The sequence below is a fragment of the Apteryx mantelli genome, chromosome 5, assembly GCF_036417845.1.
Source record: "Apteryx mantelli isolate bAptMan1 chromosome 5, bAptMan1.hap1, whole genome shotgun sequence".
Lineage (NCBI taxonomy): Eukaryota > Metazoa > Chordata > Aves > Apterygiformes > Apterygidae > Apteryx > Apteryx mantelli.
In genome coordinates this window covers 51314123-51329782 of record NC_089982.1, presented here as the reverse complement: position 1 = coordinate 51329782, position 15660 = coordinate 51314123, and the positions used below count along the sequence as shown (strand labels likewise).

Here is a 15660-nt window from a genome sequence, read left to right as displayed (position 1 = left end):
AGGAGCACATGCGAGGAGAGCCGCCCGGCTGGCGCTGATTGGCCTCGCTGGGCGCGCTCCGGCGGCTGGCGCGGCCTGCCCCGGCTCTGGCCCGGCTCCGCCTCGCCGCGCCGCGCGCCGCCGGGAGGCGGGCGCGGGGCAGGTGGGGCGGCCATGGCGCATGGGGCGCCTAGACACGTCCCTCACACACTCGCACGCGCGCACCCGCCGTGGCTCGCGCGCCGCTGCAGCCGCAGGAGAGGAAGGAAGAAAAACAATCCTCCAGAATTGTTGCTGGCATCTTTCGCTATAGAGTGCTCAACATATGCTGCTGCACGCATGTATCCGGGAGCACGGAGCAAAGGTGAGGCCGGGAGAAGGAGTCTTTAGAAACTCTTTCTGTCAGTCATCAAGAATCACATGGTTTCAGTCGAAACCCAAGTCTTTCTAACTAACTGTGCTTTATATTAATCATTTTATTTACCTAATTTGTTGTTGCCAAGCACAGCTTTCCAGTGTGGCTCTGCCAATGTACTTTAACACTGGTTTGGAGAGATCATGTCAAAGCAGACTTGGATCTATGAAAAAAAACAGGAGCTTCACCTTGAAATTTTCCCCCCAAAAGCTGAAACTGGCATAAAGAAATCCCTGCTATCTTAAAGCACAAATTCTGCCACTAAGATCACGGAGACTGAAGAGGCATGGAGAATTGGACCATTAGTGAAATGCAAGGCTCCCTTCAGGGTATAGCTTATAGCAAGTTCGCTTCCAGTCTCACTCAGACTGGTGATAGTGATCACAGTATAGCCCCCTGTTACATCTCTGTTCAAAATACACTTACAAAAAGAGAATTTTCATTTTTCACTTCCTTGAGCACCTTGGAGAGGATCAGACATTTCATATGGGCCATGGTCACATACAAAAGTTCTACCTATACATCTATTTGTGCTGAAGGCCAGGAACAGCCACAGCCGTCCTCAAAAACAGTTGCCATCAAAAAGAGCTGCCTGAAAATTATTTCAGACAAGGTGATACTGACCTTTCATGGTGAAAACTGCTTTCTCTCAGCAGAGTTTTAATATTCAGAGTCGATTCTTGTTGGGGAAGGCAGGAGTGGCAGGGGTTAATGCCCACACTTAGAGAAACCTCGTTCCCCACCACTGACTGCTTTGAGTTTTACCAAAACAGCTCAGTAGCTTCATTTTGCCTGGGCACTATCTTTGTTCAGATCATGTTTAAAAGTATAACTGCCTGTCCTTTCCATACTATAAAATCTAATTTGGCAGGGGATTCAGTTACAACTAATCATGCTTCACAGTTAAAAGCCTGGAGAGGAATTAAGAGCATTTTAACCGGGTCTCCATGGTATACAATTCTGTTTCCTTAGCAATATAGCATTTTCCTCTATGACACACGCCTACTTGTTTGTTATGGAAGTTACTCATAACGACTACCATCATTTAAAAAAAAAAGGAAATTGAAAGTCATTTGTTTTTTTTAAAAATAAAATTGCATGGTTTTGTAAACATATTTAGGAGAAAGAAGCTTAATAGTGTTCCTTTAGGGTATATGTAGTTCTGAAATAAATGCACAAACATTCTGATAATTACCTGTTGCTCCTCCTTTAGGAAAGTAAATATACATTGTTTAAGTGGTGGAATGTCAGTGTATACAGTATCATTTTTTAAAGGTGCAGAATTCCAGGTAAACATGCAATATATCAATTCAGTGGAAGTGTTTCAGTAAGTGACAGGTTTCATATCTCTTTTCATGCCAAAAGAAATACACCTCTATAATTACCAAATTGTTTCATTTTCCTGAACAGCTAGCCAAACAAATTAATAAACAAATTAAATCCCTACACTTCTAATTACGCATTGTTGGGGCTGAAATACCTTTGCACAGATGCCAGAAATTCAAACTTATTGTTTAAGCACCTGTAAAGACTCTTCTGAAAACATATATACCCAGAAGTAGCTTAAGACTAAATAGTCTTGGATGGCCCCAGTGTTTTGGGTTTTTTTTAAGACCTTCCCCCCCCCTTCATAGGTTTCGAGCTGAACCTCACCCAAGCAATGCCATCCTTCCAGCCTAGCCACCTGCACAAACTCTCATACTCTAATTCTTGTTATTACTTAGTTCTTTAACTTCCTGCCACATTTTGCCCACCCCAGTAGTGCTTGCTAAACTCTTCTGCTTCTGCTACCCATACTGGTTATAAACACAGATGCAACAATTTCAAACTGTTTTGTAGGACCTAGCCCAACTGCCACTCAGCGACAAGGCTTCCAGGTCACAGTTGTTCTGGAACATGACTTGTTAAAAATTCCTGTTCACTTAGTATCTCAAACCACATATTTTGCATCGGTATCAAGAAAACAAAAGTGAAAAACTGGTTCTAATAAATGTATGTAAGCAACAGCATAAAACAAGTTGTGCTGTTGAATCTCTCACACACCGACCCCCTCAGCATCAAAAGCGGCAATGCAGTCTAGTATTAATTGCCTTTCCTGAATGTATCATTGCATTCACAGAATGGTCTGCACTTCACTCCTTAAATTAAACAATGTATAGATACTCTTAAAAAGTTTATTTTCCTGTATCTTTCTTAGGCTGTATCATTTTAAAGAAATGAATCAGGATGAGTTTTAGGAGTTTTTTGGCACTTGAAGTCATTTGGGGCTGTTGAAAAACAACGTGTGCAGCCCGCAGATTTAACCACACAAATCTGCAAGCATTCCTCCTCTATTCTGACTGCTGCCTCTGTCTCTGTTGCTATAGAGACAGATTGCATCGCCAAAAATGGAAGGATAATAATCATTTGGAAAAAAAATGGGAATGCAGCTAAAGAAGATTAGTTTTAAAGCACCCTTGCCACATTTTGATACGATATCCTTTTTTATAAGGGAGATGGCCAGAAGCTATCAACAGTAGTGGAACAAATTCTTTATGTTTCAGGAGCAATCAGCTTCAAATAGTACTTTCTCCTCAATTATCCTTACAAGTTTTGTAGTATGAATATGGTGAAAACACAATACATTAAAACAAACAGTTTCTGACCACTGGAAGCAATATAGTCCAACTTGCTGGATTTGAATTTCATGGCCTATTGCCCTTTTAACTGAATTGTATTCACAGTTTCTGTTATTTTGCATATAATCACCTTCGGCAAGTATTTTTGGCTTTTATGCTTAATTTGCAACAGGACCAGCAATTACGAGGAAAGAACTGGTGAATGTCCCATCTCTCCTATCTGGTCATGTATTTTTACATTGTTTGGAATGGGCCAACAGCTAGCAATGTTATTTTCACAGACACCCAGCCTAAGTGACAATGTCAGTCTTGTTCCCACAGGAAACTGGGCCAAAAACAAAAAAAGGGGAAATATCAAAATTACTTTCCGTGTCTTCCTTTTTCTCTGCCTTTTCAAAGGCCTCAGGACTCCAAGCCCTGGCTACAGCACGCTGCGCTTCACAGCTATCACCCGGGAGGCTGAAGTCCCTCTCAGCCGCGGTGGGGCGCTGCGGTGATTCCGAGGGGCCGGACCCCGCCGGCACGCTCGGCCCCGCAGGCCTTGGAACAACCGCCATCCGCCATCCGCCATCCGCCATCCGCCATCCGCCATCCGCCTCGAGGCGCGCCGCCGCCGGGAGCCTGGCGCCAGCAGGGGCCGCTGCGGAGCTCCGCGCCGCCCCCCCGCCGCCCTCGGCGCGGCGGGATAATCGTTCCCCGGCAACGAGTGGCGGCGGCGGGGCGGACGCGGGGCGCCCGTGGTGGGTGCCGGGGCGCGGCGGCGGCGGCAGGCGGCTGGCGTCGAGGGGCCGCTCCCCGCGGGCCGGCATGAACCTGCAGAGCGAGCGGCTGCCTCGGGCCCGCAGCGCCGAGGGGCCAGGTACGGAGGTGCCCCGCGGGTGCCGCCTCCCCTTAGTGTGGCTGCTCGTGGTCTTCCAGCTCTTCTCTTTGGGGAGTAGTGAAGAGCTGTTTATTTCTAAACAGAGAACTACAGCCGTGCTGCTTTGTTTGCCAAAGCAGAGGAGTTGTTGGTGAAGAGAATCAAAGATGGAGATCCTATGACCTGTTTTCTAAAAGGACAGCTGTACTATGAAGAGGTTGTAGTTTACTTTTTTTAATATTGTAAAGCTGACAGTTTTCAGTACAAGTTCAGTGGAAAAAGAGACTCCTTACAAAACTGTAAGAGATGCCTGCACATGTTTTTCCCATGAAAATCACCACGTCTTCCCCCTAAATAAGTTTTTCCAACACTTTCCCCGAGCACTCAGTGGTGTCCTCCAGCTCTCCTCCCAGGTCTCCAGAGCATCGGATAAGTAAGCGGTGGCCTGTGCTGTGGCTGACTTCAGGGTGAGCTGGTTTTGCTCAGCTTACTGCCAACCAGCAGAACCAGCTGTGCTTCCTGCTGTGCCGTCGTGCCCCCCAAGCCGGAGCGCCACTTCCAGGCTTTGTTCTTTGCCCAGCTACCAGGTTTTCATGAAACCTTTTGCAGGAGCATACTGACTTTGTGTCCCTGTCCACTTTGGCTCCTTCCTCCCCACCGCTTTATATGCAGCTTCCGCAAGGACTGCTCTAACGTCATGGTAGGGCGTATATATGTGAGGAGGAATCGTAAAGCAAGGCAGATAATAACTGGCCAAACAAAATTTCTGTACGGTACTTTAATTACTTGCCTCTTGAGGGTGGCACTAATTTAGATCATCACATGTATTCATGGATTTTCACAAAATTAGAGGAAACATTATATTTGAAATACTCGTGTTCTTTTCAAATGTTTGAAATTAACTGACAGATTTAAAATTTATATAAAAAGGAGAAGTTATAGAAAAGGGAGAAGAAAAAGTCTGAGAAGAGCAGATAGACCCCATTTGCAGAAGCCAAGAATTTCTTCATTAAAGCAAGTCTAACAAAAAAACCCCTGTACTTAAACTAGGGTATCTTAGTTTTATCTTGAGGGCAGAATATGTGGGGTCTTTACAGAAGGGATAAATGGGGAGAGAGAGGAAGAGGAGCGAGATCTAGGAGAAGCGATAGTATGGATTTTGATATCCATTGGTATACATTGTCACTGTATATTCCTTATCACCTGTACGTATGTAGAAAGATACAAACATTGATGACAAAAAATAAACCTGTAAGATAGTGAAGGCAAATCTTTGGGTGTTGACTCAAATGATATGTACTAAAGAGAGCAGAAGCAGTTCTTCTAACCATGCACCCTCCCTCCCTCTCTCCTGGCAGAAACAGGCTGCATTTCATGTAAAGCAGCTTCTGAATCAGTGCAGTTTACAGGCCATCAAGTTAAGGTCTGTTGAAAGTGGCACAAGTTTATTCTGAACATTTGCTTCTAATGTACTTCTGATGTCTCTGCTACTGCAGGTGGTGCCTTTGTCAGAAATGAGGGGCCGACTGCTGGGTCCATAAGCTTTTCAAACATTTGAGTTTAATGTTTGTCCATGAAAACAATCCTTAGCTAAGAGGTAAAAGCAGCCTCTTACACCTTGAGGTGTAAGAGTAGCTCACCTAAATTAAGGTATGTCATACAGGACAGGGTATCTGAGTTAGACTGACAGCTCCTTACGTAACAAAGAGAGCATCTTGGGGGAGGGAAAGAAGGTTGTCAGGACATCTGTTGGCTTCAGGGATGATGTTTGTATGCTGCTATTTGTATTTAGGCATTTTATATAGAAACAATGAAACAAACCTTATTTGTAAGCCGTAAGTGCTTCCAGCCTATGAAACGTTTTTGTTGTTGTTGACTTATCCTGTCTCAGGGTAAGGACAAACACTTTCTCTTTTCTCTCACTTCTGTGGTTGCAGTCTTTCATGCTTTGTTCCTGAGGAAAATGTTCCAGTTTGAAACACTGCCAGAGGGTATATACTGGAGAGCTTAGCTGCAGTATGTACTCTTCTCCTTCTCTGTACTTCATTGTTTATCGTGGCTTTTTCAGGGGTGGTATGAAGAAGCGTTAATACAATTTGAAAAAATCAAGGATACAGATTTTCAAGCTACGTATCAGCTTGGTGTAATGCATTATGATGGACTAGGCACTAAAGAAGACCCGGTGAGTAATCTAGCTGTACATGTGCTACTTTTCTTTTAGTACTTGATAATTTCTAAGAGCTTCTTTGTAAACTTAATAATTTAATTTAAAATAAACGCGTCATTATTGATTTATGATTAGTTTCATAAGGTATAGAGATTCCTTCTGTTTGTACAAAGCATCATTAAAGAGGGAGTGCTCTAGGTTGAAAAAGTCCTCAAAACTAACTATAATAAAATAGGTTTAATATATTTGCAAAATACTTACAATAACTTGCTTTTTAAAGTATAACTTCTAAGGGTTTGATTGTACTTTGACTGCATGAAAGCTATGTAGCTTGTTTAAAAATATCTATTCATGTATCACTTTTTAATAAGCAATGTAAATAAATGAAAATGAAATTATAAAAATAGAAATCAAACAATGATCCTATTTCAAAGTGTAAAACATCCGTTACACAATGTTGTTTTTTAAAGATATTTTCTAGATTCTAAACATAGATGTGAAAGATGATTTTGCTTCTGCCAGTGTTTGGCAGCAATATTTTTAAATTGGACAACTGAGGAATTATACTTGCTTTTGAAAAAGGAAAATCCCCACTGTATTAAGTAGAGCAATAAAATAAATGTGATTGATTGCTGTGAATTTTGTGCCAGTGATACTTGCTTCAATTTCTCTTAATCTTACAACAGTGACAATGTTGGTAGCTCTCTGTCATTCATGTAATTCTCCAGTTGTTAAGTCAGTGTAGAGATTTGTCAAGAGACGTTCTTTTCATAAGCTCCCCTCTCTGGTCTTGTCATTGATATTGCCATCCCAGAAAACACAAAAAGGTCAGTTTAACCAATTCACCTGGTAAATCGTGTACTCAGCACCATCTGAACAACCAAAGGAACCCCCCCAGTTCTGCTACTGGGTTTCTGAAGATGGACCATAGCATCATCCAGGGGGCCTGACAACTTCAGTAGAGCTCTTTGATGGGGGAGGGTTGAAACAAGCAGGATCAGAGCTTAAATGTATCATTCAGAGTTACTCATAGTGGGAGGGTTTTTTTCTGTCTAATGTATTGGAACAACAAGAATTGGACACTGGTATTATAAACCCAGCCATTGAATAGTATTTCTTAATAACCTCTGGTCACCAACTAGGAACTGTTGGGCCAGCTCAGGAGTCTGAAATACATATTCTCAGTTTTAACTCTGTTTTATTGTTTGTGGTTTTAATTTATAACTAGGTATTGAGCATGAAGATGCTTTTAAGTACAATTAAAATATATTTTTTTTCATTCAGTGCCAGATACCCTGCTTTTAGTTCTTAAATCATCTCCTCCCATATCTCTTCATCTTTTTGTTACCAATATTTTGTTTAAAAGCCATTAAAAAGGAAGTCTTATCTGACTTGCACAATTGGCCTAATACAGTTTTGCTACGAAGCTGAAATCTCTTGAGATCAAATCAAATAGAGCCTGAACTGCACGAATAACTTTATATCAATGGATGAATACAGAAGCTTTGGCTGGACCACTGAGAAGGAAAGAAAGAATAGACACAACAGTATTGTCCCTGCATGCCATGTATAACCCTGTATTTCTTGATGATGAAGTCTATTGATCAATGATGTTAATGTAACTGAAGGAAGAGCCATGTTTTTTCACAACTTCACCTGTATAGTTAGTTACTAAAATTTAATTATTTTATTGGTTTTAGCTATTGTAATAATTCCAGAAGATTTACTTGAGAATGAAAGTTCAGTTTTAGTCATATTAAATGAACAAATGTACATGAAATGTTAGACAAGTTATCAGACACAGTTCCACTTAGATGAAAATAAATATAAAAATTAAAAAAGATAAATGTGGAAAGTGTTCAGGAAAATTAGAAACACTGCACTGTCACTCTGATATTCACACATATTGTATAGAGAGGCTTAAGAGCTGAAAATTGCTCATCTCCCATAGCTTATTGGATTCTCAGGTTCTTTATTTTGTCCTTTTCCCAATCTGAATTTAATGATTAAAATCTCTCAATTTTAGGAAAAGGGAGTGGAATACATGAAGAAAATAATCAACTCTGGTTCCCCCAAAGCAAGACACTTAAAGTTTGCAGCTGCATACAATCTTGGTAGAGCTTATTATGAAGGATGTGGTGTTAAGCAGTCAACTGAAGAGGCTGAAAGGTAATCAGAGCCAATAATTTTCCTGATGAGTTTTAAATGCTGAGATGCAGTGCTACTTAAACTTCCTTTGTCTCTGTTTTCTTAGATTGTGGCTTATTGCTGCCGATGATGGGAATCCAAAAGCGAGTGTAAAGGCCCAGAGTACTTTAGGAATGCTTTACTCTATGTCAGTTCTAAAAGATGTGAAAAAGGTAAACCCACTTGTACCTTTTGAGTTTCATGAGCCCCAATTAATTTTGGATTTCACAGAAAGACTATGGTGATATATTTGATTCTGAAAACTGTTTAAGTACTGCTAGACCTTACTATTCATTTAAGCCCGTATGAGTAGATGGCTGGAAAGAATCTCAGCTAAGAGTGTCAAATAAGTCAAAATGAGAGGGGTTTTTTTAGTGGGAATATCTGGGTGCAGGATAGAGTGGACTCAAGTATTGCCAGCCTTGTTATTCTTCAGAAATCAAGCAGTTGTGGCTGACTGACAGTTCTGACAGCAAAGTTTTTAAACCTTACGGGGATTCTGCATCTTTTTCTGTATAAGCACTTCTTACAGGCTGGTTGATGTAAAAAGCTTTTGTGGAAACAGTTTGCAAGATAACCGGCTTTAAATTGGAAAGTGAAAATATACTCCCATTAAAAAGCTACGTAGGTAATGCAAAATGTTAATTGAGATACATAGAAAACAACGTTGCACCTCTTGTTTAGGCCTTTTTCTGGCACTCAGAAGCATGTCGCAATGGAAATCTGGAATCGCAAGGTGCCCTGGGTTTTATGTATCTCTATGGACAAGGTGTACCTCAAAACACTACGGCTGGTTTGGAGTGTTTGAAGAAAGCAGCAGAACGTGGAAACATCTACGCTCAAGGCCATCTTGTGGAATATTATTACAATAGAAAATTTTACTCAACAGCTGTTGCAGTAGCCAAAAGGTGAAGTTAATTTTTTTTAAATTATAATTCTTCATATTAGGCCATGTAACTTAGATGGAAATAATTATTAAGTTCATGCTCTTGTCTCTCAAGCTTAAGGGACATTTGAGATAATGAATGATCTCATCTTTAAAAAGTGAATAGCAAAGTATGGACAAAATTAAGACTAATGATTATGAGAATCTCAGTACAGTTGAAGTCTTTCTGATCCTGTGAAGCAAAACAGTTTTGAACTAGAATCCCAATTAGGTGCACAAGCTTTACCCTGCTTTTCTATTTCCTCAGCCCATCTTATCCAGGCTGTTGCCTTCCCCATCCCACTCTAAACCCCCACAAGGATTGCTTTTCCCCTCTCCCCCACTTCCATCTTAATGCAATTTCTCCCGTCTTCCACCCCATCATTTCCTTGCTCTCTGTCTCACCCTGTTTTGGGCATGTTCCTGTGTCCTTTATAGGAAGCACAGGCCTTGATGCTGGTTGGCTTCCTGCAGTAAGGACTGAGGAGCAGCTGCTGCACACAAGGCCAAGTTACTACCCTTTAATTTTGCATCAGTTGCTACCTATGGGCCTGCCATATGCATTTTTTGAAGCCTAGACCACAGAATAGGCATCTGCATGCGAGTGGTTTGCTGGGACTACGCAGCAGTGCTGGTTTGAGCCACAGTTAGGCAAGCTCCGACTGGCCTTTTTACAGGCAGTCACTCTGGGACTCAGACTACAGGCAGTTGGTAGCTTCCATACTCTGGGGTGGTTTGTGTATCGCAGAATAGTGACCTGTGCAGACTACCTGCAATATTTTAAGAAAAGAAAGAAAGGAAAAAAAAAAGGGCTGTATCAAATCAAGGTTCTGTAGCTAGAACTAGACATGGGAGGAGAAAAAGCGATGTTGGTTCCAGTTCTGCAGTTGATAAGCAGCACGTTTCTGTTACAACCCACCAAACCTGGCCAGCATCTGTTAAAAATTCAATCGGTCGATCAGATTTTTAATTTGCTGAAAATAAAATACAGCCAGACTACTTCTACAATCAGCAAACAATAGTGTTCATCCTTTCTGTGGTATGTTTATGATGGTACCACTGCTTAGCAATTACAAATCATGTTACAGTTTATGATCCTGAAGAAGCTGCCACCCTCTATGTGCCAGTGCATAGCAGAGCAGCAGCTCTGGTAATTCAACAGTAGTTCAGCAATGAATATTTTTTGTATTCATTTTTGAAAAGGATTGTTTTCTCCCAGAATGTGTTGCTTTTCTTTCTCTCACACCATAAATAGAATGGCAGCTATTCAACCTCGTGTAGCTAGTCTCACTGGGACCAGGTGTCCTCCAGGCAATGTGGCATGGTAGATTATTCTGACAAGTAGACAGTGCACTTCAGCACCTGCAGTTGTGATTGACTGCAGAAAATAGCAATGAAATCCCATACTGTAGCCAGTACGACAACATCTGAAGCAAAAGTTACTGCCATGATGCTTAAACAGTTCCATTTCATTGGGATAGCAATTGGCCTTGAAGTAACAGCTGATAGCAGCTCAACCACTAAAAGTGGTTGTAAAAGTGTTATTTTCCACTAAAATTCCTTTGGCCTTCTATGTTCCTACCTCTTAAACATTTTATGTGCATTTTACAGTATATTATTGCCCGATGTTTGGAGTCCAGATTAGTTACCGATACTGATCTTTGAATACCAATTTTGTTACTCCATATAGTTCTACTTACCCAGTGCTATGGTAAAAAAAAGTCAACTTAAAGTCAACTGTACTAAACTAGAACTTTTGCCTGATTTGACTGGGTATTATTTACATCAGTAGCCTGTTATATATCCTTTTGAAAAGCAAGGCAAAACGCTCTATCAAGAAAGATAAGGGTAATAGGTTGCTGTTACTGTATTTGAATGTTTTTGTTAATGGGTCGTTGTGTTTTCTGTTGCGTTACTAGTATTTGTTAATGGGACTGAATTAGGTGGGAGTCAACACATTCAAGTGATTTAGCAGGCACTGACTCGCAGAGGATTGCTCCAGAACAATCATACATAAGGACTGATTTATAGGGAGGGAATGGCTATAAGCTGAAATGACTTAAACTTTTTCTTTTTTTCTGTCAAGTCTGCAGTGACTTGACACAGCAAACAACAAAAATGATGCAGAACAAAGCATATAATTATTGTTAGGTACCTAGAAAGGATGGGGGGGGTTTAAGACAACAGTTAGAAAAATTCCATTTCCACTTAGAAATGCTGTACTTAATATTGCAATAACAATACTAGTAATTACAGCCTGAGAGTTAAAATAATGTTCATGTGGTCTTATATTCAAATAATCCTTCATTAGCAGGGAAGTTTTTAAGATTACTGAATCAGAAGTCTAATGTTTCAGCATTGAGTTTTGCTTTTAAGTTTGATGCAAAAATGCTTTTTTTAAAAATACACCATTGTTGAGTGAAAGCCAAGTCAAGAAAACTTGGTAATTCCCTTTGGAGAATTCTGCAAAGCCTTTTCATAAGTGGATCTTATAACCTGAGGCTCTAAAGTATGCCCAAGATTTTCAGATTACTGTGATCTGCCAATATCCTATTAAGAACTTGGAGTGTTATATATGAAACAAAAGCTTTGCCTTTCTTCTACATAAATATGTGTGTATGTATATATATGTATATAAGCACACATTTTAATAGAAACAATTAGTGTGAAAAATGCTGTCCTTTGTAACTAGTACAAATGTAGTGAAAATGACTGCAAAAGCTACATATTTGATACTTAAATATTGTGATATTAAATAATATTAATTTAAAATCCAATATTGAAGAATTATTTTGGATAACTGTATTTTCCTTGGGAAAGTATAAATTCTTACTATTCACATATTATTCATGTAAATTCCATATCACTTGACAGTATCTCCATTTATATAGTTGACTTAAACTGATGTTTGAAATACTGATTTCTAACCTAATGCTGTAAATTCTACAACAGGATTCCAGAAAATGTTAACATTGATATGGTAGCAAAGATAACTGATTGTCTGCCTGTGTATGTAGCCAAAGGGGTTGCTTTGGCTGCTTTCTACTTTGCTAGATGTCTGCAGCTTGGCCTAGGCATACAACAAGATGAAGCTGCTGCTAAAAAATACTATTCTAGGGTAAGCTGGGAAAGCCTTACAAGCTAATTTATATCTTACAAGATTGCATAATGCCTTAGATTTGAGTCTTTAAATTTTTTGTATGGTTACATTAAAGGCTTGTACATTAATCATATTAAAAAATCTATGCAAAGATATAGTGAAAAAAGAATATCCAAAATGACTAAAAATAGTCTTGAAGGACACTGTTTGCCCATTTGCTTAAGCAAACAATGCATTTGGCCAAACCAGAAACGTTCCACGGTAATTATGACAGCAAAGAGCTTGGTAACTTTCAAGATAATTTAACTAAGTAACATGGATGATAGTTATCCCTGATTGCTTTGCTGTTTATGATTCTCTCAAATTGAAATGGAAACTTGAAGCCATCATTACCCCCCCAGCAATAAATCTCACTTCAGGTCAGAATACATATGTTTTATTCTGACAACTACAGCCTTCTTTAATGATGCTTAAATTGATCATAACTTTTTCTCACTTATGTTTACATTTGCACTGATAGCTGGGGAGCTACTGCTACTGATACACAGGGAACAAAAATAGGTCACTCTTTTAAAGCACTGAAGTAAGATTTGTTGCTTGAGGAAAAAGATCAATAATGGCTTCTAGAAGATGAATCTGCTGAATACTATTAGTGATGCCTAAAGGTATAGCCAAGGTGAGATGCTAATGCTAACAGAAGGGAGTACAGCAAGACAGGATTCATGCTTCTAAGATGCTCTATGATCTCTGTTTGCATGTAGAGATCAATTGTTTCTGTAAATAGATTACTTCAGTGTCCAGCTTGGTGAAATCCAAATAAATGGAGACCTATACAAAGGATAAATTATCAGCTAACAACTTTTGTGGCTTCTCACTTGGGGAAAGCACTGATATAAAGAGGCCTAGCAGAGCAGGTGATCCTCTAGATGAATACATATATTTTAACACTTTTCACAGCAGGAAAATTAAAACATTTATGAAGGATAGGAAGAGGAGGTCAGGGAAGGAAGGAATATAAACTGGTATTTTATGACCACCGGAGCCAGCAGTCCTAGTCCAGGCCTTAAGGCATGGAAGAGGTGCATCAGGACTGCATTGCTGCATGGCTTCCACGTGACCACATTCCTTTCCCTGTTTTCTTCTGCCTAGCCTAAAATAACCACCACTACCAAAAGTTAATTACAACTTTCAGGCACCATTCACTGGCAGGAGATTCAAAACATACCTAGGAATGTCCTTAACTTCTTACTGTGAAAAGAGATGATAGACTGGACAATGTCTTTTCAGCTGACGCTCACCAACAATAGAGAAAGGACAGACCAAATACGCAAGGCAACTACCTGAAGCAGTAACTTCAGAACAAGTGTAAGACAAGAGTTGTGGGGATGTTCATTTTCTTTTGATTTTTGTTCTTGGAAAATAACTTCATCATTAATTGCATAATTCCACCCATTTAAAATGAGAATGTTTGCTTTTTTTAAATAACTGCTCACATGCAGTTTGGGCTTACCCTTCTCAGCCCCACTCAGCTTTGACAGAGGCAAGGAAGGGAAGACAGGTGTCCCAGAGGGTCCTGGAATAGATGGGAGGGAATGAAACTGAGCCCATCCCTAAAGCAGAGTCCTCTTTCTGACTGTGGTGCCAGCACATACCTATACCAACAAACAGTGACAGTATTAAAAAATAAAAACAAAGCCTAACACTACTAGAGTGTGCTCATTTTAAGTAGTACACCTACTGAATTTTGCTTATGTGGCATCAGAAACAGGGATTCAAAGCTGAATATAGTAAGTCTGTAATATTTTAACAAGTTGATTATTTCAGATAACATCAACAAAATTTACAGATTAAAAGACCTTGTTAGTGTTGCACTGACAACATAATTTTGTATTTTAGCTATAAACTAGAACTCACTGTTCTTTGTTTTCAAAGGCATGCCTTCTGGATCCTGATGTTGCTTCTGACCTTGAACTGAAAGCTAATCTTGGGAGAATTTAGTGTTTCCTTTAGTTATGGCTGGTATATAAACATGTTTCCTACAATAAGCCATCTTTAATCTTCAGCAGTTATAGACTGATCATCATTTACTGCTTGGTTTTCCACCTCCTATAAACTATTACTTAAAACAATTTGGTGGTATTTTATTTTTAAAAAGGCAAAAAGCTCACAGTCTCACTTTAACTCAGATGTAGCAAAGGCAGACTTTTTAAAATAGTATTGAAGACTTCAGGTATATTAAGGACACTTTACTGCAACAGAGCCCCTGTGTTTTCTTAATGAAACACTGCTTTATAATATACAAATCGAACAAACCAAATACAAATAATTATTTCCTTTTCTGCATTTTTAATATTTAAATATTAAATTTAATATTTCTGAAGTGCTTGAACCCTAACATGTCTGGTTTTCATGTACAGTCCATTCTCACATCATGGCTTTATGCTAAATACCATCTTTAAATGTCATCTTTGCTAGTGGTGTGTATACTTTTTCACCCATGCTTTTCAAATGCATCTGGAGTCTACTAGTGCACTAACATTTTCCTAACATTTTTTATGTTTAGACTGCAGATTCAAAGTCTTACAGTTCAAACCATGCCAACTTTAATACTGGAAAATCCTATTTACAGAACTGACTATAGAAAAAACCCACTCAGTATGGAAACATTAGGGAACATATCCTCTGCTCTAGGCCTGTTCTCCTCAGTCCTTCTTCATATTGCACTTACACTACTTCTGTTTGTTTTAGAAATAGTTGAAAGATTTTTGGTCAAGAGTGTATATGTCTGAGCAGTATTATGCTCAATCTTTTATCATAAGATACTTCAACTATCAAGTAATGAATTTTACTGATTGCTGTGTTAGGTTTACACAATTCTAATCATTTATTTACTTATAAAACTTCATATGTGTAGGAGAATTTGGCTAGCTTCTTAGCACTGTACTATGACACAAAAAATTTATGGCTCTATCACAAGAGAAGGCTAGCTGTTACTAGTAACCTGGATTTCAAAACAGCACATGGATTTTATTTGTGTAACTTGTACTATATCCAGTCTCAACTGCAATTTAAAAAGAAAGTAATGAATGTCACCTATCGATTTTTGATATTTAATTATTTAGATGTGCATTTTGACCATATTTCAGTATTTTTACATAACTTAAAAAGCACTGAAGACACTTTTTTTCCCTTCCTTTGTATAAAATAAGGGAAAGATTTGAAGGTTGTTCCAAATTGGGCTATTTGAATAAAACAGCCCTGAATAATATCAGGGGTGCAATTAGAATGGTTTAATTGAATGTCTACTTAATCATTCATAGAAGCAATTCATAAGCACTAATCTCTGAACTAGCATTTAACACTGGCATTTCGTTATGACATATCAGTTTACAATACACATTTTGGACGCA

At 39.3% G+C, this 15660-nt stretch overlaps 1 protein-coding gene across 1 annotated transcript; it reads left to right on the top strand.

The window, feature by feature from the left end:
• The first annotated feature begins 318 nt into the window (after positions 1–318).
• Positions 319–15653, top strand: LRP2BP (LRP2 binding protein). The gene is given in 11 exon segments (XM_067297035.1): positions 319–343; positions 2234–2346; positions 3412–3871; positions 5769–5830; positions 5833–5923; positions 5926–6053; positions 8065–8207; positions 8293–8398; positions 8910–9133; positions 12103–12268; positions 14183–15653. Coding segments are annotated over 11 exon segments (1584 nt in total). The 3' UTR covers positions 14249–15653.
• Positions 15654–15660: the final 7 nt, after the last annotated feature.